Here is a 25,096-nt window from a genome sequence, read left to right on the forward strand (position 1 = left end):
TAAAGGAAAAAACTTCACTCCGAACCACTGATATTTCATCATTTTATAAAAAGGTAGCCAAGCTTTAAAAAATGTCAATTTAATATATCCATCTTTTAATTTTTTTCAATTTCAACTTTCCGTTGAAATTTTCCGTTAAATCCCTCTTTTTTTGGAAAAAAAAAAAAAAAAAAAAGAAGAAAAGAAAAAGAAAAAAAATTCTTATAAATTTTGACCAACACTTAAATTCTATCAATTTTTTTTTCCATTACAAAAGAGGGATATTTTGAAAATTTTGACATTATTTAACAAAAAATTCTAACGAAATGTTGAAATTGAAAAATAAATATCCTAAACTGATACTTTTTAAAGTTTGAGAGTACCTTTTTGCAAAAATGATGAAAGATCAGAAGTTATAAGTGAAATTTTTCAAAAAAAAAAATCCTATAAAAAAAATTCAAAAAATTCAAGCGTGAATATTTTTGCAAATTCCTTTTAATCCTAATCAACGCCTAAATCCTTAAAAAAAATTTCTTTTTTTTTTTCTAAAAAAAAAAGGTATTTTGAGAATTTTGACACCATTTTGTTAGAATCTAACGAAAAATATTAACGGATTAGTGAAATTAAAAAAAAAAAAAAAATGAATACACTAAATTGAGAGTTTTTTAAGTTTAAAAAAGTAATTACAAATGTGATAAAAGTATAAAAAGGTTAGGTTTCTCCGATATATTGTGCTGAAAATTAAGGGTTCAAGAGTTGTGATTAAAAAAAAAAAAAGTCATGTCTAGACTGTCTAGTCAAAAAACTATTTTCTGTGCTGAACGCCTCCTCAACTTCAAGGAAATACAAAATTCAAGACTGAAAGAGTAGATGAAAGCGTTGAAGCAGGCATAAGCATCGTGTGCAGTCAAAGAAGGTTTCACACATTCAAAACATACATATATTGCATAGAGATCTGTGCATCATTTACAATTGTCAACAACGAAATTGTTTCGAAGACATCAGAATTGAAGAAAATTCTATGGCCATAAGTTTGAATTCAAAATTAGGCAAGTTTCTCATGTTAATCTAGTTAAACAAGAAACTGTGTTCATGTTCAAAACATTATCTTGGTCAAAATGTTAACCATGACCAACATACACATGCAAAAACAGCTCAGCATACATTCATGTGCATTGTTTAATTAGACCAAAGCTTCTCCCCAATAAAAGATGCTTTCATTAAATTCTCCTGATTAATAGATGATAAACATCAAAAATCCTGACCAATTTTAGGAATAACTCGCACAATATAGAGATCCCCAGCAATTTTGCTAGCAATCTGGGAAGTAAATGTGAAAGAACCTCTATGGAACTCACTTGCCCGAGTAGGTTTTGAACAGCCCGCCACCTTGCTAGGATAGACGGGCCTTATAAGAACTCTCTTACGCTAGCTGCTCGGATTCCAGGCAGTAAATTCCTGGGAATCCGATCCACTCACACAAATCTAAGTACATTTCCATCAACTATAACATAACCAACCTTAAATCAAAGCACCATCACCAGAAAGAGAGAGAGAGAGAGAGAGAGAGAGAGAGAGAGACAAGGACTAACTGCACAAATATTCTACTACAACCATATGTGTAAGTTTTGATAGCCAAACAATCGGATCTCTATAAGCAGTATATAGCGATGCTAAAAACATACAATATTTTACACTTAAGACAGTATTTGTTTACACCTTTTTATTTCCTCATAAGAAGAACCACAGTGTGAGCTGCAATACTCCGATTCTCTCCAAGGCTGTCAACCTTCTCATGAGTTTTTGCTTTCAGATTTACAACAGCAGGGTCTGCTCCAAGCAGCGCAGACAAGTTTGCCTTGATAGCCTCCTTGTGAGGGCTCACTTTTGGTCTTTGAAGAATCAAAGTCGCATCTAAGTTTCCAAGTTCATAGCCAGCCTCATGCATGAGTCTCACCTGAAATGAATCGTATCAAAGAAAATTCAATTTAACTGCCATGAATGAAATATGTTGTATCCATCCACCCATCTTCCAACAAATATGATGAAACAATTAACTGTTATCACTCCAGAAAATAAAAACACTTTCTTACACAGCAAACTGGAGCACAACTTCAAGTGTGATATATACAACTGACTGTCCAAAACATGATTACGACTAAAAAGAGAAAATTTCCAATGATGGATTATTAAACCACATTGTCATTTATGAAAGCAGGAGCACTCATGCAATAAAGACATCAACTGCGAATATAGCATTTGTTTTATGCAGTCGCTATATGCTACCAGCTGACAGATTTCAAAACCAAGTTCAGAATGTTTGTGATTCATTTTGATCACATCCTATATGTACAAGTTCGCAAGAAAAGTTATGCTTCTTTTTTCTACTTTCTCACATGTTAATAGTAGGCTACACTGCAGGGGATAGTCTTTCCCCTACTCAATTCCCTTCCTCCCCATGGTTGAACCCAAGACCTTCTTTCTTCAAAAGGGAGAGGCACCACTTCACTACAAAAGTCAATGGACTGCGAGACTGTGTTACCCAATATGTTAGTCCCACAGTCTTCATCATCACATACTAGTAGTACCTCTCTTGTTGTGGCCATTTTCTCACTAGTAATTGGAGCAGTACATGTTGGCACAGTCCTTTAAATAAGAAATGGCTCATCCAGTTGTGTTGTTGCAATCAGTCTTCTCTTCCTGATCGCGGTACGAACAGGTCCATTACTGGCAGGTTCCGGACTGAAAGACCTAATAGAATAGTCAGAGATGCTAACGAGGTGGGAATAAAAGTAGGGGATCTCTCTACCACCTGTGTCTATCTCCTGTCAAGTATACTCACCAGACAGACTACATACAGGGTGGTACTCCTATAAAGATAGAAGATCACCATGTGAACAGAACATTAAGTTATGAATGTAACTCCCGAGGGTTCAACCGCTATTTTAAATATAGTAAGGTGGCCATAATGTCCTCTACTTTTCATACTTATCAATACATTTGAAAAACACGACTCTTATGATCTTATCCCTACTCTATATATGCTGATATTTATCTCAAGGTTAAGGCTTTAACATTTAAATTTGACCCTATAACATTCACAAATTTATCAAACAAGATTCGGCAGCATAATAGCATGGTACCCAAATCTTTATTACGTTCAAAATTCTACATAATACATTAGGGAGGATGTGTTGTCCTATAGATATTTTAATAACACCTATCTGAGAAAAAAATATATATACTGGACCATTTGAGCTTATGCAGGGTTGGGGAATACGTATTCAATATCATGAGAAGTTACCAAATTCAAACCCTTAAGGCACGTTTGGTACGCGAAATGGCTATTCCATTGAGGAATGGAAGAAGCTGGAATGGAATAACTATTCTTATTCGTTAGTTTGATTCTAACACTGGAATAGAACCCTGAATACATATTCCACTATTTGGTAAAGTGCAATATTCATGTGAATGAAATCATATTATAATCAAATTTCCTAAAACACCCTTAAAATTGAAAATGTACTAATTAGTAATTACAATACAAAATGATAAGATGTAATCTAACTAAATTTGACTGCAACAAAAGTTAATAATACACAATGTTGATTCCATCAGTTAAATTTAAATCCAATAATACGAGTTGGTCACGAATTTGACAAAACTGAATGAACTGGTATCATCCATAACATAGAAAATCACAAGAGCAATACGTAAATAGGAGTTGATAGGAATAAAAATGACAAAAAAAATTCAAAGCCCATAAAAGTTTCAATAAGAAATACCACTTTTTGAATGGTCACACAAAGTCAAATCACTCATCAGCTTTCAAAGCAGTACCAAAAACTTTGAAGTGCAAACACTAGCAATCTTTCATGTAATCCAACCTCAATCACCACTGTTTCGGCAAACCAAATAAGTTTCTCTAATATACTCACAAAGTGAGAGAAAAAAAAAAAAAAAAAAAAAAAAAAAAAAAAAAAAAAAAAAAAAAAAAAAAAACCATTTAAAGCTTTAAACAAAACCCAAAACTTCAAAAATCAAGCTTCAAAGCAAAACCCAGAACCTCATCATTCAAGCTCAAAACAACCCTGAATTATTCGCAGTGATACAACCATAGAACAAATCAACCCCACCAAAAGCAACAAATATCAAAACCCCTATAGTCTATAGAGCTAAGATTCAGAAGCAGAAAAACATTACCTTTTCTTTGCTCAGTCCAACCACCAAAACCCAGACTCAATCAGCTCCAAAGAAACCTAAACCCCTTCAAATCCCAAGCTCAGACTCTTGAATTATACCAAATGGCAAATGACAAGTCTGAAATCTCCCACCAGATTCTACTCGCAGAACACAGAAAGCCAAAACCCCACAAAGGAAGCAAAATTACGACAAAAGTGAACCTTGTATACTCTCAAAGCTGAATTCAAACTCCCCCAACAAAAAAATCTCTTCAGGTTTAAAACACTCCAACAAGAAAATCAAGCAAGCAGAAGGAAAGCAAGACAAAAGAAAAAGAGAGGGATTGGAAAATCATGCCTTGACTAGTAACTCAGTAGCAAGAAAAGTCCACCTTCATCGTTGGAGGAGGAATATCAAAATCAAATGAGTAAAAAACTTATATATCAGTGTAAGCTACAAGAAATACTTAAATAGGAGTTGATAGGCATAAAAATGACAAAAAAAACTCAAAGCCTAGAAAAGTTTCAACAAAGAAATACCGCTTTTTGAATGGTCACACAAAGTCAAATCACTCATAAGCTTCAAAGCAGTGCCAAAAACTTTGAAGCGCAAACACTAGCACAAAATTACATATCCAAAGAAGACGATATGATGATGCAAATGAAACCTGATTTGATTGTTAACATTTGGAATTAAACAATAGAGCAAATTGTTTTGCATATGAGCCAATCTGAAGGAACTCCAGAATAACCATTACAAAATCCAATACAAACTACAATGTTGAGTATTTTAATGCATATAATTACATCGAATTTGGTGCTCCCTCCTTTGCTTAAAACAAAACAAAGTGATCCTCCCCCCACCCAACACTGCAACTCTAGTGAACCTCAAAGCACCATTTGATAGAGTCAGAGGAAACAACGCTGAACCCAACAATGAAACCAGGTTTTTGTCGAAATGATCTGGTGGCTGGTGCTGAATATTGCGAAATTTCAAATTTTTAAGCAGACCCAGATTGAAACTCCAGCCAAAAACACCTTCGAAAGAAAATTTATATTCGGCGAAGCGGAAATTTGGAGTTTGAAGCAGACTCACATCGATGATTGCTGAATTCTCATCCATAGCTTCAAAGCCGCACAAAATGCTAACACTTTCGCTCTCTTAGGCCGGAGGTGGAGCATCGGCAATTCACGCCTGAGGTGGAGCAACCAGATCTCGATAGAGGTGGAGCATTGGGGATCCAGAATGAGTGATAGGAACGTTTAGTTTGATTTGGGTCAATGGAGGGCTTTTGACTAAATTTTGGATTGATGTGATATTCCCACATAAAAGGAATAGCTATTCCTCTCCTTTTTGGGAGGAATAGCTATTCCTCATTTTGAGAAATAGTCATTCATGAGGAATAGCTATTCCCATAAATAAAAAGATAACCAAACAACGGAATACCTATTCTGCATACCAAACGTGCCCTTAAGATTCATATTGCAAACAGTCTAGTACTTTACCAACAACACAAATATATTCATGCTTGCTTTTCCCAAACCATTTAATGTTGTGAAGACTGTAAATGTGTTTCGCACGAATTTGCAATTATCAAAAGCGAAATGATTTCCGACATTAAAAAAAAAAAATACAAAATATATCCATAATGAAGTTCTGAACATGCCCCATAACTACATTCAACAAAAACTCACAGCTTCTTTGATGAAAACCGAAGATGGTGCTCCCTTCCACTTAGGATCGTTATCAGGAAATATCTGCCCGATATCAGGAAGCCCCAAAGCACCCAAAATCGCATCAACCACACAATGTAGCAATACATCCCCTGCACCACCACCAAAAACAACAATAACAATAGAAATAAATACAAAAGAAAATCACCACCATCACCAACACACTTCAATTCCATGAAAAAGTAAGAAAATCATGAAAACCCAAAATTTAGAATCACAAAATTTCTTAATGAAAGTATCCAAATTCAGAACTTAATCAATAACAACAACAACAACAACACAACAATATAAATAAATACAAAAGAAAATCACCACCTTCAGGCTTCACCAACACAGTTCAATACCGAGAAAATTTAAGAAAATAACGAAAACCCATAATTTAGAATCACAAAATTTGTAAACCAAAAGTACCCAAAATCAGTATTTAATGAAATTACCATCGGAATGAGCCTCGCAGCCTCTATCGTGGGGTATGTCAATCCCACCGATGATCAGAGGGTACCCAGGCTCCAACCGGTGGAGGTCGAACCCGTGCCCGACCCGAAAGGGCAAGGCTTTGGAGGGAATTGCCGTCAGAGAGGCCTGCCCGACTTCTAAGGCGGAAGTTGCGGCGGCCAACACGGAAGGCCTAGCTGTTGTTACTTTCGTTGGAGTTGGTCGGAGAGAGAGGCGTGAGAGAGGGAAAGAGTGACAGTGAGTGGGCAGAGAGAGGGGTCTTCGAGGGACTGGAGAGGCAGATAGTGGAGGTGCTGCCATGGCCATTGGAATTTGAAGAAAGCTTTGTGACACAACTGAGACAGTAGGTGTGCGTCTGTACGCGGTTTGAGGTTTCTGTTAAAGACTTGTAAAAACAGTATTCAGGATTTGTCTCCTAGTGAGCTCAAGAAGTTAATGGCATATTCCCACGTTTTTTTTATTTTTTATTTTTTTTATTTTTTATTTTTTTTTTTGTTTTTATAAAAATTGTAAGATTGGTTTATCTGCTTGGCATAAATTACAAGTCCCTCTTGCTAATATCAAAATTAATTCAGAGATTCTTGTGATTGGTTTAATTTACGAATCGTTCTCTACAGTTAAATTTTGTTAAAAATTTTGACAAATTCTTTTAGGCGTCATGTCAACGCCAATAAAATAGCGACATGTGTCGATCATAATAAAAAAATATATATAAATAAGTAACACTTAAAAAATTATTTTTTAAAAAAAAAAAACCAAAACTTAAAAGGAAATTGAAAAAAAAAAAAAACCACATAGACCAATGGTGCAATTTTCTCTTCTTCTTTTTTTTTTTTTTTTCTTTTTTTTTTTTTTTTCCCAAAATGAGGAGAAAAGTGAATCATATCTTCTTAAATTATTTATCCAAATTCGAAAGATTAAGATCCTCTCAAATTATATATCCGAGTTCGAGGGATTAGAATTCTCTCAATTTATTTACCCCAATTTGAGAGAATTCGGACACATGATTATGAGAGACTACTTATGGAGTCTACTCATAAGTATTCATTCACAATCACATACCCAAATTCTCTCAAATTCAAATAAATAATTTGAAAGATCCTAATCCAGAGAAGAAAAGTCATATGAAGTGGACAGAATCCCTATCGGCAAATTTAAGATTGAGTAATTATATCATTTATATCAATTTATCACATTCATTTTACACTATCTACCGTATCGTGTTTTAAGTAACTTGTTATTTTAGCCGCTTAAAAAAAAATATACGAAAAAAACAAAACAAAGATCACTTAAATCAATCTTTAAGATTTGAATCTTGACTAATCATGCGTAGAGATTTCTCGCAAGCCATTTAAAGACAGCGTCCAATCAAAGGGTTATTTTAATCTTCGATTAAGAATAGGATCATTTCTATTTCAAATGAAATAGATAATATTTATTTTGTGGTCGAGATTTAAAATTGTGTAAATTATGTCAAAACTGACACATCTTTTAAAAAATTTAAATAATGTAATAATGTGTACACCGTTAGATACAATGATCCATCAACTTTAAATCTTAACCATTAAATGAAGAGATACAAATCTCGGACAACCTCAATTATTATATTAGCATTTTTTTTTCTCTATTTTGTTGTTATTATTATTGTTTGTTATTATTCTAATGTGTGATCAATAGTTATATTTGGGGAAAACTACATTTTACCCCTTCAATGTTTCACCCAAATTGTAATCTTACCTCCTAAGTGAAAAAACTTATGATACACCCCAACCAAGTTTTAAAAATTTGCAATGTAGCCAATTCTTCCGAAAATATCCCTAAAAAAAATAATTTATCCCTAAAAAAATCAATTTTTTTTTAAAATAAATAAATAAATTAGGAGCGTCCAAAACCACCTCATGAAGCATTTGGGGATGGCCGACCACCCCAGGCAGACTAAATGAGGGTAGTCGAGCAACCCATGGCCAAATGGGAGTGGCCAAAGCCAACCCTAAGGGATTGGAGTGGCTTTGACCACCCCCATTTGGCCACATGGGGGTGGCCGAACTACCCCCAGGCCGGCCAAATGGGGGTGGCCGGCCACACCCAATCCATGGGGTGGCTTCGGCTACCACAAAAATATATATATATAAATAAATAAATAAAAAATTTAAGGGATATTCTCGAAAGAATTTGTTACATTGCAAAATTAGGAAACTTGGTTCGGGTGCGTTACAGATTTTTTTCACTTTAAAGGCAAAATTGCAATTTGGGTAAAACTTTGGAAGGCTAAATTATAGTTTTCCCTTATATTTGTAACAGATGAACTCAAAAAAAGAAAAGAAATTTTTTATAATCATTACTGGGTCATTACCAGTATGAGAAAATACAATTACACAAAATAGCCTGAAGGCACTCTGTATCTCCAAATACATGAGGTGAGGCCATATAATATGGCGAATATCTTTATAATAACATCGACATTATCTTCCTCCCAAAAAAACAAAAAACAAAAAAAAAAAAAAAAAAAAAAAAAAAAAAACAGATCCACATTAGAAAAGATAAAAGTTTTTCTCCAAATTATGTTGAAAGAACTTCTTCCAACCCAATCTATTAAACTACCAAAATACATGAAGAATCAAATGTATTTTTAAGTTTAGAGAAAGACAAGTACGAAACTTTTGTACATGGATGGTACAATAATGGAATTTAAGAGCCCTTAACTGACTGCGCAAGATCAGTAAATTCTGTGAATCGACAAGAGAACAAAAAGGGAAGCAAGTCTATTCATTTCATTCCTTGTAAACTAAAACAGGGATCACCCAACAGTCTATATAATTTGTGTACACAAAATCTACCCTTCTGGTCAAGCAGCTTACGACAATGACCAAGCTAAGTGCCCTTTTCACTCTACAGCAAACCCACACATGTTCGACATGGCAAGAATATTTACATGAATTAGTTATTGGAATTCCATACAACAATAGAAGAGCTCAGAAGGGAGATGCCCTGGGTTGCTTGCAACCATGCTCGGGCGTAAGAAGTTCAGATGAAGCTCTCTTCGGTCTCAACTGCAACGAAAAAGGCGATACAAGTTAGAAGAATGTCAGAGGCTCAAAAACTGTCCTGTGTTTGTGTGTGCATGACGGGCGTGGGTCTGTGCACGCATTCGTATGCGTGTGCACACGTTTCCGCTATGTGACCACACAAATATGCGATAGGAAGAACTCACTACATCCTTCTCTTCAGGACGCTGATAGACGTGTCTTAAGAGGATATTTTTGGCTTCAGTAGTTATCACTGCAAAAAGAGTTCAAGACAGGTCAGTTCCTCATTATCTAATACCATTGATAGCTATGCACAGCAACAATTTGTCATGACAAAAGTAAAATGACAAAAAAAAAATAAAAAATAAAAAATGAGGAGATACTAAGGCATCCTCATTACCTTGATCAGGCGGTGGAAGGGTGCGGTTGTGAGTAGGATGATAGGTTGCCGGCGTCGTCCTCTACGTAAAGATAGAAATATTATTATAAATAGAAAGAGGAATGCTGTCCTTTCACTTAACGTGTCATAAACATAACAAAGAACACAGAAAGTGATGAACTTTTCACTTCAATGAGATTTACTGGAAAACAGTCTGGTTTCAGTAATGCTATACCCACTAGATAGCAAACCAAGTGACGATTTTTGTTATAGAAATGGGGAGATTGTTGAGATGAAACTGATTTCAGCTGGGAACCAGAAGTTGAATAGCTACAAAACAAATAGTCCTCCGAGCATTAAGAAGGTCGACAAATATAATTGCGAACTTCATTACCAAGTGCTAGTTCCACTCATCATGAACTTGTTAAAGTTTAATTTAACTCAGATTATCTTACCACATCTTTATGATGGTTACATGTCACAACTTCTAATGGGCATGTTTAAGCATCCCATAAGTAAGCACAAGTAGTTTAAACCAAATCTTAATTTCAAGGTCCTATTATTTACCTTTCCAAGTAGTGTTAACATACATCTCCCTCATGTGCCCTATGTCCAATATGGCAAACCATGTGACGATTTTTGTTAAAGATCACATTGATTTCAAATGGGAGCCAGAACTTGAATAGCTACAAAATAAATAGTCCTCGAGCATTAAGAAAGTCGACAAATATAATTGTGAACTTCATTACCAAGTGTTGTTCCACTTCCTCATGAACTTGTTAAAGTTTAATTTAACTCGGATTATCTTACCACATCTTTTTGCTGGTCACATGTCATAACTTCTAACGGGCTTGTTTAAGCATCCTATAAGTAAGCTCAAGTAGTTTAAACCAAATTTTCAAGGTCCTATTATTTCCCTTTCCAAGTAGCATTGTCATACTTCTCCCTCATATGGCCTATTATCCAAAATAGTTCCCCCCCCCCTTCTTTTTATATGTAATTAATCGAAGTATCGTTAAAAGCATAAGGCGCTCTTAGATACACATAAAGTATACAAAAGAAAACACCTAACTAGGAGGAGAGAATAGAATAAGAAAATCATGATAATTAATCACCAAAGGAAAAACAAAAGCAATTGTCTAAAGAAACAAAAGTTTTGAAGAAAAGAGACAATCTCATCTAATGTCTTCTTACGGTCCTTAAAACTTCTGTCACTCATTTTCCTATATAGACACCACAAAAGACATGAAGGCACTATCTTCCACACAATAACACTCCAAGTGCTCCCGGCAGTCCACCAACAAGTATACAAGTCGACTACTCGTCTAGGCATAACCAAAGACAGCTCAAATTGACTGAAGAAGACATTCCACGAGGCATTGGCAACCTCACAATGGAGTAGAAGATATTCCACGGACTCCCCATTTCTTTTACACATAAAACACCTACCAACCACAATAATATGCCGTTTCTTAAGATTGTCCATTGTATAGATCTTTCCTAGGGCCACCGACCAAGCAAAAAAGGCCACTCTCAATGGCACCTTAATTTGCCAAACACTCTTCCAAGGAAAAGGGAAGCCATCATTACAACCCAAGACACTATAGAATGATCTTACATTGAACATTCCTCTATTGGAAGGGACCCGCCAAAGCTTGTCTTCACCTACCTTTCTCACTCTGATTGAGTACTAAACCCTGAAGAATGAGGCAAAGACATTCACCTACTAATCATAAGCCGCTCTAGTAAAGCTTACATTCCACTGATTGGATCTCCCAGAAAGCTCAAGTGAGCCACAACAATAACATCCTTCAGGTTACCAGAAAGAGTAAACACCACCTCAAAATATCCAATATAGTTCCCCTTTTAAAAAGCACCTCAACATATCACTCACACGCTCCTGGTGAATTACAACCTGGTGAATTACAACCAAAATGCAGGCGTTCCACACTCTCCTCAATTAACCAAAAAGAGTACATATGATTTCTACTGATCACCCAATATTGACAAGATTGTCCAAACTAACAAGCCTCTTGTCAATAGTCATCCAAACAACAAAAACTCGTTAATTTTACTAGATATAAGGCATGGTTTTCAACCAAAAACTGTTCCACCAGATGTCTCTAAGGGACTTACCAAATGACAACCATGTCCAAACCATGCAACTTATCTCTGGCTAGCAAGATGTGGGGATCACCAATTGTCTTCAAAAGTTAAGCTAGTAGGAAATAGTGAATTCAATTATTTAACTAATATTTTAACATTCCCATTTACGTGTAGGCTCAAACTCTCCCTCAATAAGTGAGACTCAACACATGTAATATTTAATTGAAATAGAGGTTAATTTTAGCATTAGGGTTCAAATTTGCTCTAATACCACGTTAAATCACCAATTACCCCACTAATGACAGTAAAGGAAGAATTTAATTATTTAATTAATATTCTAACAAAACACAATAGCATACATATTAAGACAACAGATTTTCTACCTCAAATTTGTAACATATTATTGAGTCTTTATTGCACATGGAAAGTTACCAATATGCTTAAGAAATTGTAAGTAAATAGAGTAGTCATTAGTACCAAACATTTAAAAGCCAATACGTATTTTTGCCATATTGTTAAATTCTGAATTATAGTGTAGTTACATACGATGATGCCTATTTTACCAAGATAAAAAATCATTTTAAGAATTCTTTTTTCTTTTGCTCTATTAAATTATAGAACATCAATGAGTTCTATAATACCTGAATATAGCAATATATGGTACCCCAGACTAAAGTATAGACCTAGATGAAGATATTGTGTACCACCATAGTAACACAAACAAAAACCACCAAAGACCCTAACAACGTCAATGACCATTACCAACTACCAGCCACCACTTCAACCATAACCCTACAAACATGGCTGACCACCACAGGTGACACCACAGACAACAGAAATGGTCGAAAAACTTTGCACACAACACCATGACCACCAAAAAACCACCTGCTACCACTACAAATGCCGAACAAAGTTTTTTTTTCTTTTCTTTATATCCCTCACAGCCACTGACTTCCATCTTGATGAGACCACCATTGATCTCCACATTGCTGCAGACAAGGAGAGAGAACGAAGAAAATGCCAAAACAGGGGACAAACTTTTCTTTTTTCTTTTTAATTCATAGGCTCTAATACCAAGTTAAGATTAGCGTATTTCACACAGAGTACTGTTGTATTTCACAAAAAGTAATGCAACACTTCACACCCATGTCACACCGACTAACATGACATGTTTTAAGTAGTTAACATTGTAAGCTACTTAAAACACATCATTTTAGCCGGTGTAACATGGGTGTGAAAAGTACCATAATTCATTTAACAAAAGATAGTGGCCCAGGATCTCTTCTTCTTCTTCTTCTTCTTTTTAATTTCTAGACCTCACAATTCATTAATATCTAGGAACAAATACAATACTCTAGAATATGAGCACCTCAATATAGGATAACTCATAGGGGACACCTCACCATAGGAACATCTCACCACCTTCTAGAATCAAAATACTTGTCCATTTTTTTTCTAGCATCTTCCATTGATATCAGTCAAGAAAGTTTATCCACAATGATAAATTGGAAAACAAGATCTCCTTTAGGCATGTCTCTAAAATCAATTCAGATATCCACCTTCTCTAGGAAATTTAAAACCATGACAAGTCAATTAAATTAAATTACGTCATTCACCGCATGGATTGACCACTTATTAGAATATGGATTTTGTTAATGATTGCATGAAGTATAATGTTTATGCAAGAACGATTAACAACCTCATGGCAAGCATAAAATAACTCTATTATGTTTGAGGTATAAAAGCATAGAAGAGCTGAAAGCTAAAATGGCACATTAACTTTCACAAGACAAAGAAAGCAAAATTTGAATATTTACAAGAAATTTTATCATAGAAATTGAAGAGCCACTGACAACCCAACGCATCAAGATTTTATGTTTTATGGGCAACAAAAGTTCGCTGGGGAGAAAACATAAAATATAATAGATGCATTTTGACTCAGACTACTTACACTCTCCCTCAATTTTATCCGATAACAACTTTATGGTTGTAAACAAGACTCAGCAACTTAAAGTAACAATCACATTCCCACAACTACATTAAAGAAACATTAAAGAAATTCTCAATTCTATCCAAGTCAAGCCAAGATGCATTTCTAGTTTATACAAACCATTAAACAAATTCTCAATTTTGCAAATGGGTAAGAATAAATCCCAGCAGGCCAGCATCTGTTTCAATAAAAGCTTCATCTTTATAGGTACATTGCTGCAAATAGAATCAGTGCCATGATTACAAGCGACTAAATCTCAGCCCAGTGTCTCAAACCTATAAACTAGAAAACTAAGAGTAACCAACCAAGTTAAAGTATTTTTTATAAGTAATTCAATCTCATTAAAAAATAACAGAGAGAGGCGTAACCGTAGTACACATTAAGTATACAAGAGAAACCCTAATGAGGAGGAAAATATGAACACAAGGTCAAAAACTCTGCAAAACTAGAAAAATGCATGATCTGATGTGCGGAAATCCAAGTTAAAGTAACAATCACATTCCTATGAAGCAAATTCTTCACACACTCAATGCACAATTTCAGAAACTACAATTTGCCTACACAAATCAGTGTGTTTCTAAACTTCACCATCACCAATAACAAAATTTACAAATTCCCAAAAGCACAAGTGGGTAACATCCAAAAGCTACGCAGATCATACAAAATCAAAGCTTTCCTTGACTACAAAACACAATGAAGTAAATACCATCAAAATGGGTTCGGTTTATAAAGTGAAATACTCACAGAAGGACAAGAAGGATCGGAGGGTCGAAGTTGGCTGAAGTTGTGCGGGTCAAATGACGGCCAGTCACCTAGCATAGACCCCATCAAACGTAGGTTTCTGCAACAAAATCTAGAGAGGCAGCGAGGGGGAGAGAGAGCACGCAAGCACAATGCCCCGATTCTAGAACCAGCCCGCAGTGCTTGGTGTGGTAAATCGACAATCTTACGTTTATATAACCTTTATTTGGTCAGATATAATAAATCAACAAAAAATTAAGAATTCTTTAATAATTAGACGTTAAATCCATATGGAGTCTTGATCTTAAAATTTGATAATCTTTTGGTTTGGTCAAAAATACTTTCTTTTCTTTTCTTTTCTTTTCTTTTCTTTTTTTTTTTTTTTTTTTTTTTAATTTTTAGATACTTGAAAAGAGAATACAAAACTAAAGTCATGGCTAGGCCAATGACTTAAAATACAAACAGCCTATTTTACTAAATGTTTAACTTTTTAAAAAAAATCATGTTGTCATTAACCTCAATAAGCACATTTACTAAACAAAATAGAGATTATTAAGAAAAAAAATCATATTTAGTCCTTAGATTTTTAACTTATTTTAATTTAGTAATTGAGTTTATAATTTTCAAAATATGGTGTTACGTGAATACCGATAAAAAATTAGAGGATCCTAAGACTCCTTGTCAAACACAAAAAATTCTTTTATGATCTTTATTCATGACTTATTTTCTTTAAATAAACAACATGACCTTGTAAGATTGAACCATAGCTTGGAACACTCCTTTCATGACTCAACCAACGTGGATAAACATCCACCCAAACTTATCTATTAGAAAGCATTAACATAGGACTCAAACTAATCTAATAGAAAGCAATAACATAACTCTTCAGCTAATGATAACATAAGATTGTATATATCTTAACCTTCTCAGAGAAAGACTCTTAACTACATATAATGAAATAGACCTAGACTCACTACACTTATCAATCACACGTTCATATCATAATATATGGTTATTAGGTTTTACACAAATTTTAAATAAGCTTATCTGTCATTTTTTTTCCTCAAAATCAATAGTTTGTAATATTTCATGTGTATCTCAATTGACACATCAGCGTCCATATCATTGACATATTATTAAGCGCCAAGTCATCCATAGAAGAAAAAAGAAGAAGAATAAGACTCAACTTTATAAACAAAAGTCATCTTTTTTTCGTCATCCTAATATTCTAGATTTTGTAACATCAGATGGAAAATCATTAACTTCGATCCTGACATGGACATTGACATTGTATTGGGTACTAACATGAACCCTAAAGTGTCAAATGAAACACATTTGACAAACGAAAAAATCATTAACTTTGACGGTAAAGTAATCAATTTGAAATTTAAGCAAAATCTAAGGATTTTATTTTTGAAATTGAAAACTTAATGACTAAATCTAAATCATATGAAAACTTAAAAACTAAAAATGATTTTGCCCTTTATTCTATAAGTATGGGTACCAAGAATTCTGCTTTAGAGAAGTTTCATGTTAAAAAAAAAAAAAAAAAAGATTAAAAAAAATGTGAGGAGGTTAGTTAGCTTTGGGTTGGTAGGCAACATGAGATTGTTGGTGATATTTGCTGTCGGGAATGGTTATTTTCTCCTAACAATGGGTTTGGGAGTCACTTAAAATGTGCTATACCCCGAAATTTATATATTTGAATTCTCTTCAATTCAAATGAATTGAAGGGGATCCGGTTAATATTATTTCAGAGACATATTTGTTCATTCAGAATATGTCCCTAAAATAAAACTAATTGGATTCCCTCCGATTGAGGGTCTTTGTTCGAAATTTATATCTTCTCTTAGTAATCAAACCTAAATATAATTGCCTTCAAACCACAAAATATCACTTAAGTCCAAACTTAAACACAAAGACCTTGTGGTACCACTGAGACTTCCAATTGCACATCGACAAAAAAAAAAAAGGACAAATGCATTGGAATGTTCAAAACCCTACATACGTGCGATGCATTATTGTGACAATGTTGTCGTGTCGACACCCGTGACTGTCCCATCTCGCCGACACGCTGAGGGAACATGTGGTTTACCACTCACGGATGCTTTCTTGTGGTTTACCACTCACGGATGCTTTCTTGCATTGGGTTGAGATGGGCAGGCAGCAGGCAGCAGGCAGCAGGCAGCAGTACAATACATCACTAGAATATCTAGAGTAATACTCGCAAACATCCGCAATCTAAAATTATTAAACAACACACTTTGAGAGAGATATTTATCATTGTCCGACACTCAAATTGTTCAGCAGTTGTCTGATGCTTCAACTCATCCAATCGGGGGGATATATATGTAGTATCACCCTCATTTATGGAGAGACAATAAAATAACTATTGAGTAATGACCCAAACATTACTCCTCGTGTATGTTATTAGCTAGCCATTTGACAATCAGTCATCAATGAGCCAAGCAGTGACCAGGCATTACATCTGGCCATTGAAGTAAGCCAAGAGTTATGCATGGCATCTTGTAACTAAGGGAATGCCCATGTGGGCGCCCTCAATTAATATCTTACACTGCAGACAGTGGACATGACTCAACCTTTATCTTGCATCTCTCAATGTGTTTTTGGTCATATTCATATTGGCAAATAGACTATGTGACGACAGAGAATACCTGCAGAAAAAGATTGGTAGCACTATGCTCAATCTTTATCAAAAAGACCAACATAGCAGCATCTATAAAGTGTCTATAAAGTGTCTTGCCATGCTCTAGGCTAATTCAAACTTGTATAATCAAGCAAAATGTATTCTATAACAATATTGAGAATTTTAGGCTAGATTTATTTTGGCGTAAAATGCTTTATATATATATATATATATATATTGTATTTGGTATGGACAAAAAATATTGATAAACGTAAAATGATTTATAAGTCAATAGCAAATTTGCCATTATAAATGGGAAAATGGCTTACACCAATCAAGAAGCGTAAACTATTTTTTAGATCTATCTCTCCCTCTCTCGTTCAAACCCTTCCCTCCGAATTATAACACCATCCAACTCTATGAAGATACTCAATGCCCGCACCGGAGTGTGGCTTGCACGCACTATCGAGTGAATCTCACTCACTGGTGTGTGGAGGCTACGTTTCTCCTCCTCACCTTCCCCCATTGCTACTCACGGCTGTTTGTGGCGGCCCTTGTTTTTACTGCCTTTACTACCGTTGTTAGTTCTTCATGTGCCCAAAGCTTGGTCTTCAAGCGCCGGTGATTGTCAACCTGTGCCCTTACATGGTGGCACCTTCCGATCAGCCTCCGCTTCGACACGCCTCGTCTGTGGCCTTCCCACTCCTCTTCATCTTACATTGGGTTGGCGGCCTATCCATCGTGGCTTGCTGTTGTTAGTTTTTTCAGTGTGTTTTTTTTGTTGGGTTATTATCTTCCTTCTTATTGTTTTAGCATGTGGAAGAGACGCTTGTTCTTGGAGTGTTATATTTTTTGACAGTATGCCTTGTTCTATATTCTATAGTGTTTTTACCTCCTCAACCTCTTTTCGGTTGTTGTTTTATGTTTAGCATAACGGTGGTTTGGGTTGGGAGGAAGACTCTCTCGAGTGTCATGCCCTTTCCTTCCCTAGCTTGTTTTGTTGCGGCCCATTACTTGACTTTTGCCTAAGGTATAAAGGACTGGGTTTTTTTTTTTTTTTTAATTATTATTATTATTTTATCTCTTTGGAGTCATTAAAACACCAATTTCCTTTTTTTTATTTTTTTATTTTTTTATTTTTTTATTTTTATTATTTACCGTTACTATTTTAGCATTGCTTATTTAGTTTGGATTTGCTGTTGGGGATCTTACCCCGGTTGAGCTTTGTAACCCTTTGATATTTTATGCATGAGTTGTTTTTTTGTAAAAAAAGAAAAGAAAAGAAAAAAAACCATGACACAAAACCAACTTATTCCTCGGTATATCTTTAAAAAGTATTTTACGATTTATAATTAAATATTAAGAACATATTGTTCCATACCTCAAAAAAAGAACATATTGTTCCAAAGCATATTTTTTGCCTCTTAAAAAAAAAATAAATAAATAAAGAAAGAAAGAAAAACGACACCGTTCACCCCGCTACACCACTACGAATCTACGATCCGTCTAATTAGGTTTCGAGCTCGTTCTCCAAACTCTTTCTTCTTTCTTACTCTTCGACCGCCAAGAGAGACTGTGGATCGTCGGCCAGGGTGAAAACGACGCGGCACAAGGCATGGCCGCCCCGGAAGCCCCTCTCTGCTATGTGGGAGTGGCCAAACAATCCGCTGCTTTCCGCCTCATGAAACAAATGGTACGCCCTTTCCTCTCACCCTCTGATTATTTTTATTTTTATTTTTAAATTTTTTATAAATTTGGATTCGAGCGTTTGATTTAGGGTTTTGTTTTGTGTTTAGGGATGGGAAGAAGGTGAGGGGCTCGGGAAAGACAAGCAGGGAATCAAAGGCCACGTTAGAGTGAAAAACAAACAGGACACTACTGGTTAGTTTTGTTCTCTTATGTTTTGTGCTTGTTTGGCTACTGAGGAAATGTAGGAAAGGAAAAGAAAATGTTAAATATTTTGAATTCCGCATCTCCAACTGTTATGGGCTTAATGGAAAGGAAAAGCAAAAAAAATGAACTTTACTCAATTTTGAGAAATGTAAAGAGGGGTTGGATTAATGAAATCTCGGCGTAACTTAGGGTTTTGGTTGGATTTTGTGATAGGTATTGGTTTGGAGAAGCCAAACAGTTGGGCATTTGACACCACACAATTTGACAATATTCTCAAAAGGTTGAAAGTGGTATGTACATCCCGCTTTCTCGTCTCCAAAATTAGGGTCACTAGATTTTAATTGCGTTGCAATGTATTTAATGGGTTTTGTTTGGTTTTTGATTGGCAGCAAGCGGCGCAACCAAGCAATGAAGGTAATGCAGTATAAGATAATGAGTTTTGACTTAGTATTGCTGGTACTTTAATGTTTCAATGTAACCTGAGGATGATTATTTTTGTATAATAGGTGATGAGAAGAGCTCGGCTGAAGTCGGCACTGAGACCAATGCGTCTAATGATGTTCAGGGTCAAGTTGTCAAGGCCACCCGACCACAGGGAAGGTTGTTGCAATTTTGTGTGAAGTCTGTGTTGGGTGTTTTGGATGGTCACTGCTGATTAACTAATGCTGTATGTTTTTGTCTATATTTCTCTGGGATAATTAGGTATAAGAAAAGAGAGAGAGGGAAGCTTGTCCATGCCTATTCTTCTAAGGATCTTCAAGGAATTCTTGTAAGTTCAAAAAGCATAGTTGTTGCGAAACTAATGTCTCCAAATTCTTCTTTGTAATTATTTTTGTCACTTATATGCTTTGGGAATGTATGCTCTAGGCCAAAAAGGTTGAGGAGTCGCCTGGAACAAATCCCGATCTAGATGGCGAATTGGAATTAGCAGAGCCATCTGAAAGCCAATTTTTTAATGGCGAAGGTAATATCCGGAGTGTAAGTAGACATAGAGCTGTAAATTGTCCATTAGTTTTGAATAATGGGGTGGAATGCTTGTTGTAAAATGGTAGTTTCCTATATAAGACATTATTATTATTTTTTTTTTGATGAATAAGTGATCAATTTTATTTCCAACTAACAACAGACAGAACAAAACAACGTTCCACAAACACACAAAGACAACGCCACAAGAGCTGAACAGAACTCTGTGGCTACCAACAAAACAAATAACACACTGGTATCAAACCAGTATAGACAAATCAATATTCCAGCTTAGGCAAATATTGATATTCTCTTCATTCTTCTTGAAGTTACCTTTACCAGAAATTCTAGTCCTTACTTCCCAAAAAATACTTCTAATAATCTGCTCCTCTGTTTTTGGTCTTCCATTATGCTTTATCTCATTTCTAGCTCTCCATATATTGTAAACACTGGAGCTCAAAACCAGCCTACAAAGTACACTACTCAGCTTCTTCGAAATCCACTTCCTACTACCTTCTTCTACCACATTCTGCCAGTCAAGAAAGGGATTTGAAATGTTACATCTTTCCATACAAAACTTCCAATCCGAGAGCTAAAGCTGCAATTGAAGAAAAGATGGTCTCTACTTTCAGTACCATGTCTGCAAAAACAGCAGTGAGTATCACCTTTGTATCCCCAAGTCAGAAGGCGATCACCTGTTGTGAGTCTATTACGAACAGCCAACCAAAGCAAGAAGGCCTGTTTCGGAATAGCTTGATTGAACCAAATAAGGGACCACCAATCCACTGGCTGCCTTTTCAATCTCAAATGGTTCCAAGTATCAGAGCTAATAAAAGTCCCCTTCCGAGCTATAGTCCAGATTGGTTTATCCACAACTCCCAACCGGACTTCTGGAAGTCGACTCTGAATGATAACCAGCTCATCGGACCTAGCCGGCTTCCAACACCATTCACCATTTCTTAGCACTGAATCCAACTTGGCATCAATTCGACTTTGAGAATCATAAATAGGCCTAAACCCAAAATTATCAAATAAAGGGCCGAGTGGATGCCAATTGTCTAGCCATAGATGGATGCTCTTCCCATTCCCAACTTCGACTTTGAGGAGATCCCGAGCCAAACCACGCAGGTTCAAAATCTTCCTCCAACACCAAGATGCATTTTGGGGAAGTTTCACATTCCATAAACTCCTCCCTTTCAACAAATATTGCTGAACCCAAGCCACCCAAACGGAACCAGATCTAGCAAAAAGATTCCAAATGTGCCTCATCATAGATAACCTATTCCACACTTCCAAACATTTCAAACCCAAACCACCTTCCTTCTTGGGCAAACAAACCTCCCCCCAAGCAACTTTAGCTTTTGCAGAATTACCATCTTTACCATTCCACAAAAATCTGTTAAATTTTTGAGTAATATCCTTGATAATCCCCTTAGGCAAAATGAACATACCAGTCCAATACACTTGCAAACTAAACAAAACAGAGGAGAGAAGTTGGAGCCTACCGGCAAAAGAGAGGTTCTTTGAGGTCCATGAATCTATTCGACTGGTAATCTTCTCAATCAACATCCTACAATCTGCAGCAGAAAGTCTAGAAGATATGAGGGGAACTCCAAGATACCGAACTGGAAGTTTTCCCTCCTTCATCTGAAGATAATCCAACAAGGAGTTCTTCATTCTGGTGGAGATACCAGAACAGAAAAAAGAACTCTTGGTAGAATGGACTTTCAGACCTGAAATCCTCTCGAACTCCATCAAAGCTGATTTTACAATGTTAATAGAGGGCAAGCTAGCTTCAGAAAACAACAAGAAGTCATCTGCGAAACAGAGATGGGTTAGTTTCAATCTAGAGCATCTAGGATGAAACTTGAAACCAGAATCAGCTTTAGAATAATCAGCCATCATCTTAGAGAAAACCTCCATGGCAATTACAAACAAATAGGGGGATAATGGGTCACCTTGCCTCAGCCCCTTTGCTCCTTTGAAATAACCAACCAAAGCTCCTATATAAGACATTTGTTTTCACAATATAGTTAAAAACTTTCTTTGCTACTCTTAAAAGTAAAATCCTAGTTTTCTATAGAATGTTTTAGTTGTACTCCAAGTTCTTTGTGTGTGCATGCGTGCCATATTATTGTTCACTACAGAAGTCATGCTGCTTGGGAGGTTTATCCTTGAAGTAGTATTATTGGTAAACACCGAGAAAACAAAATATGTTTGAGTAAACACTAAACACTGATATGTAGTTTTTGCTTCATTCATTCTTACCCATTGGTGCCGCCATGGGAGCACTGAAGTTCAATGATGAATGCTATACATGAGAGAGATGTCTGATGTAGGGAAAAAGAGATCAGCCTTGGGTGCTCTGAAGAATGTGTAGTGTTTCTACTCTAATATATTGCTCCATATATAAAATATCTACCAAATACATGCCTAATAGGGAAAAGCTGATAGGCTTGTTAAGTAGTTGTCTTCTGTCAGAGGTTGAGCTGCTGCTTGTTCAAACTCTGAAATTTTAAGTAACTTCCCTCCTTTTCTTCTCATTATGTTTTGTCATGATCTTGTTGTATAACCTGCAAATGGTATTTTGAATTCCGGTTCTTCTCATAAACTTTGTGCATCAATGTGTTTGTTGGAAAATAAATCTATCTGCATTTATGTCTAAAGTATGCTGTTCTATTTAAAGCCTTATATTTCCCTCAATTACTTACTATTCATAATCTTTTTGTTTACTGCTGGCTCAATAAGATGGGATAAATTCATTGATTTCTGAAATAGCCTTATCACATTGTGACAGGAGACAAAGTTGAAGATGTTTCTTCTGACTGGTGGGGCTATCAACATGGGTTTGTCTCAGGAGGTTTTCTTGGGGCACGATCTTCAAGAAAGAAATCACTGATAACTGAAGAAGTTCAAACCCGTAATGAGAGAACTGTATTTTTTGAAGATGATCAGGAGAATCTATACAATCTCGTCCAAGTATGTAACTTATTCATTCAAACTATTTCTTTGCAAACATGTGACATACTCTTGCACCCTATAAATGTTATGTTCTTCATTGAAATACAAATTTTTAAAGGAACTAGCTTTAAATCCAGCACCTACTTGCCATAGATTAGCATCCCAATCTTGCCATTACTTTACACTTAAGATTAAAATAAAGAGAGTATATATATCACATGTTATTATTGGATGACAAAGGCTATTTAGGGAAGGTAAATAAATCTCATTTTGGACAAATATTTGGAGATGTCTCTGGCTTTTTTTCTTTTGGAACAAAGGAGGTACTCTGTTGTTTTTGTGAGCGAAAATGATTGCAAGTTTATGCTTTATTACTCTTAGTTTAGTTATTTAATTTTATCAATATTTATGAAAGGAAAGTAAATAACGAGAAGTGACTAGTGAGAAATGACTGATCTTTTGGTTGATAATGCTATATGCTAATGGATTTTCTACACATCTTGTAGAAGGGTGACTTGTTTACTATAGTTGTATGAGAAGTTGAGTGTAGGGAAGGAAAAACATAATGAGAGAGAAATGTTAGAGTTTTGAGTTCTGTTATAAGTTTGCTATCATTTCAGGAGAAAGCCACAACTGGAAAGCAAGGACTGGGTATCAAGGACCGGCCAAAAAAAGTAGCTGGTTGCCACTTTAAGGGGAAGAAGACATCATTTAGTGATAGCGAAGATGAAGATTCTTCTGATCTTGGTTATTTGAGTAAACGAAAACGTGATGACTCATCAGAACAGCAAAGGACAGATGAACCTAAAGTGAAGTTGAAGAAGCTGTGCAAAAAGCTTCTCTGTCAGGTTAGTCCTCCAAAAACTGTAAATATAACGTTCCAAATTCTTTCATCACTGATTTAGGGCTTATTTCAGGTATCTGGAGAGTCATTAAAGCTGAAACAGCTGAAACTTCTTATTGATGAACATTCATCTTCTGTTTTTTCCAACTTTGCTTCAAAGAGAGATGCTCTAGCTTACTTAAAACAAAAGGTATGGTTGTTGAGCTAGTGTGGAACAATTTGTCCTTGGAGAGAAATAGGATTTAGCCTTTAAGGATTTTTCCTTTCTTGCCAATTTTCATAATTCCTCTTAATAGTTTCATTTATTAAATCTTTGGTTGTAACTGCAGCTTGAAGGCAGTCGGAAGTTTTGCGTGGAAGGAAAAAGAGTGAGTCTCACGTCGAGTAGAGGCTGAAGTTTTTGCTACAAATTTTGGGATGCCATATTCTTTTCTTGCGATTTGTGTTGCGTGTACCGATCTGTGCATTGCATCTGAGGCTAGATTATGAACTAATTTACAAGACCCTTAATAGGTCCGTTGTAGTAATTTGATGGAAATTTTGTGATAATTTATGCTTCAATTGATTTGCTGGAATGTAATAATATCGCCCAGTGTCATTACATGGGTGAGACTCGTAAAGAACTACGATGGTGGTATTCTCATTTTTTTTTATTATTTATTTTATTATAGATTTGGATAGAATAAGATGAATCTACAAAGTCTATAACCTGATCTTTCTTAACCATATTCATTTGCCATGGCCCATGACCTAAGAGGACATTTTAGTGAGCTTTTGGCGTTCACCTAGTTGTGGCAGGAGGAAATTTGAGGAAATCAGTCATCATTGCTCTAGTTGTGGGAATTAGCACGCCTATGGGGGAGTGAAATAGAACACGAAACCATAAGCCCCCAAGTAGTGGGAGGAGCTTGGGGCAATGATCATGCTTGTTGAAGAATGAGCTGGCAACTTATAGGCAATGACTTGGTTTAGGGAACCCACTAGAGCAGTAGCAAAAGCGAGTCTTCATAGGGCATAGGGAAATTGTCACTGTTTATAGACCCGAACTTTGATCTACCCATGATCAAGATGAGGCTTGGGTGAAATTAAGTGAAAGGTCTGAAGATGTTGAAGAATAAGTGAATGAGTAGCAGTTAGGAGTGAGATGCCACTTGAATTACAAATCTAAATTACTTGTTATGATGTCCGCAACAGAA

At 35.7% G+C, this 25,096-nt stretch overlaps 3 protein-coding genes across 4 annotated transcripts; 1 reads left to right on the forward strand and 2 right to left on the reverse strand.

Annotated features, from left to right (window-relative positions):
- Positions 1 to 1,567: 1,567 nt before the first annotated feature.
- LOC133854718 (2-C-methyl-D-erythritol 2,4-cyclodiphosphate synthase, chloroplastic) lies at positions 1,568 to 6,731 on the reverse strand. The gene is made up of 3 exons (XM_062290974.1): positions 6,332 to 6,731; positions 5,856 to 5,986; positions 1,568 to 1,936 (listed from the first exon to the last, which is right to left on the reverse strand). The coding sequence occupies exons 1-3, from the start codon at positions 6,654 to 6,656 to the stop codon at positions 1,703 to 1,705; spliced, it is 690 nt and encodes a 229-aa protein (XP_062146958.1). The 5' UTR covers positions 6,657 to 6,731; the 3' UTR covers positions 1,568 to 1,702.
- A 2,366-nt stretch (positions 6,732 to 9,097) lies between these two features.
- LOC133854661 (DET1- and DDB1-associated protein 1) lies at positions 9,098 to 14,811 on the reverse strand. 2 transcript variants are annotated; one of them, XM_062290907.1, is made up of 4 exons: positions 14,596 to 14,811; positions 9,777 to 9,837; positions 9,565 to 9,629; positions 9,098 to 9,400 (listed from the first exon to the last, which is right to left on the reverse strand). In XM_062290907.1, exons 1-4 carry the CDS (start codon positions 14,677 to 14,679, stop codon positions 9,323 to 9,325), a joined length of 288 nt encoding a protein of 95 aa, XP_062146891.1. In that variant the 5' UTR covers positions 14,680 to 14,811; the 3' UTR covers positions 9,098 to 9,322. The 2 variants fall into 2 exon arrangements, with proteins under 2 accessions (XP_062146891.1, XP_062146890.1); XM_062290906.1 differs by having other exon boundaries at positions 9,562 to 9,629; positions 14,596 to 14,799.
- Positions 14,812 to 18,745: 3,934 nt separating this feature from the next.
- On the forward strand, positions 18,746 to 24,613 carry LOC133854947 (G-patch domain-containing protein 1). The gene is made up of 11 exons (XM_062291230.1): positions 18,746 to 18,932; positions 19,036 to 19,120; positions 19,346 to 19,422; positions 19,522 to 19,546; positions 19,639 to 19,732; positions 19,835 to 19,901; positions 20,000 to 20,096; positions 22,893 to 23,074; positions 23,677 to 23,904; positions 23,974 to 24,090; positions 24,230 to 24,613. The coding sequence occupies exons 1-11, from the start codon at positions 18,855 to 18,857 to the stop codon at positions 24,293 to 24,295; spliced, it is 1,116 nt and encodes a 371-aa protein (XP_062147214.1). The 5' UTR covers positions 18,746 to 18,854; the 3' UTR covers positions 24,296 to 24,613.
- Positions 24,614 to 25,096: the final 483 nt, after the last annotated feature.

This window comes from Alnus glutinosa, chromosome 13 (assembly GCF_958979055.1).
Source record: "Alnus glutinosa chromosome 13, dhAlnGlut1.1, whole genome shotgun sequence".
NCBI classification, from domain to species: Eukaryota; Viridiplantae; Streptophyta; class Magnoliopsida; order Fagales; family Betulaceae; genus Alnus; species Alnus glutinosa.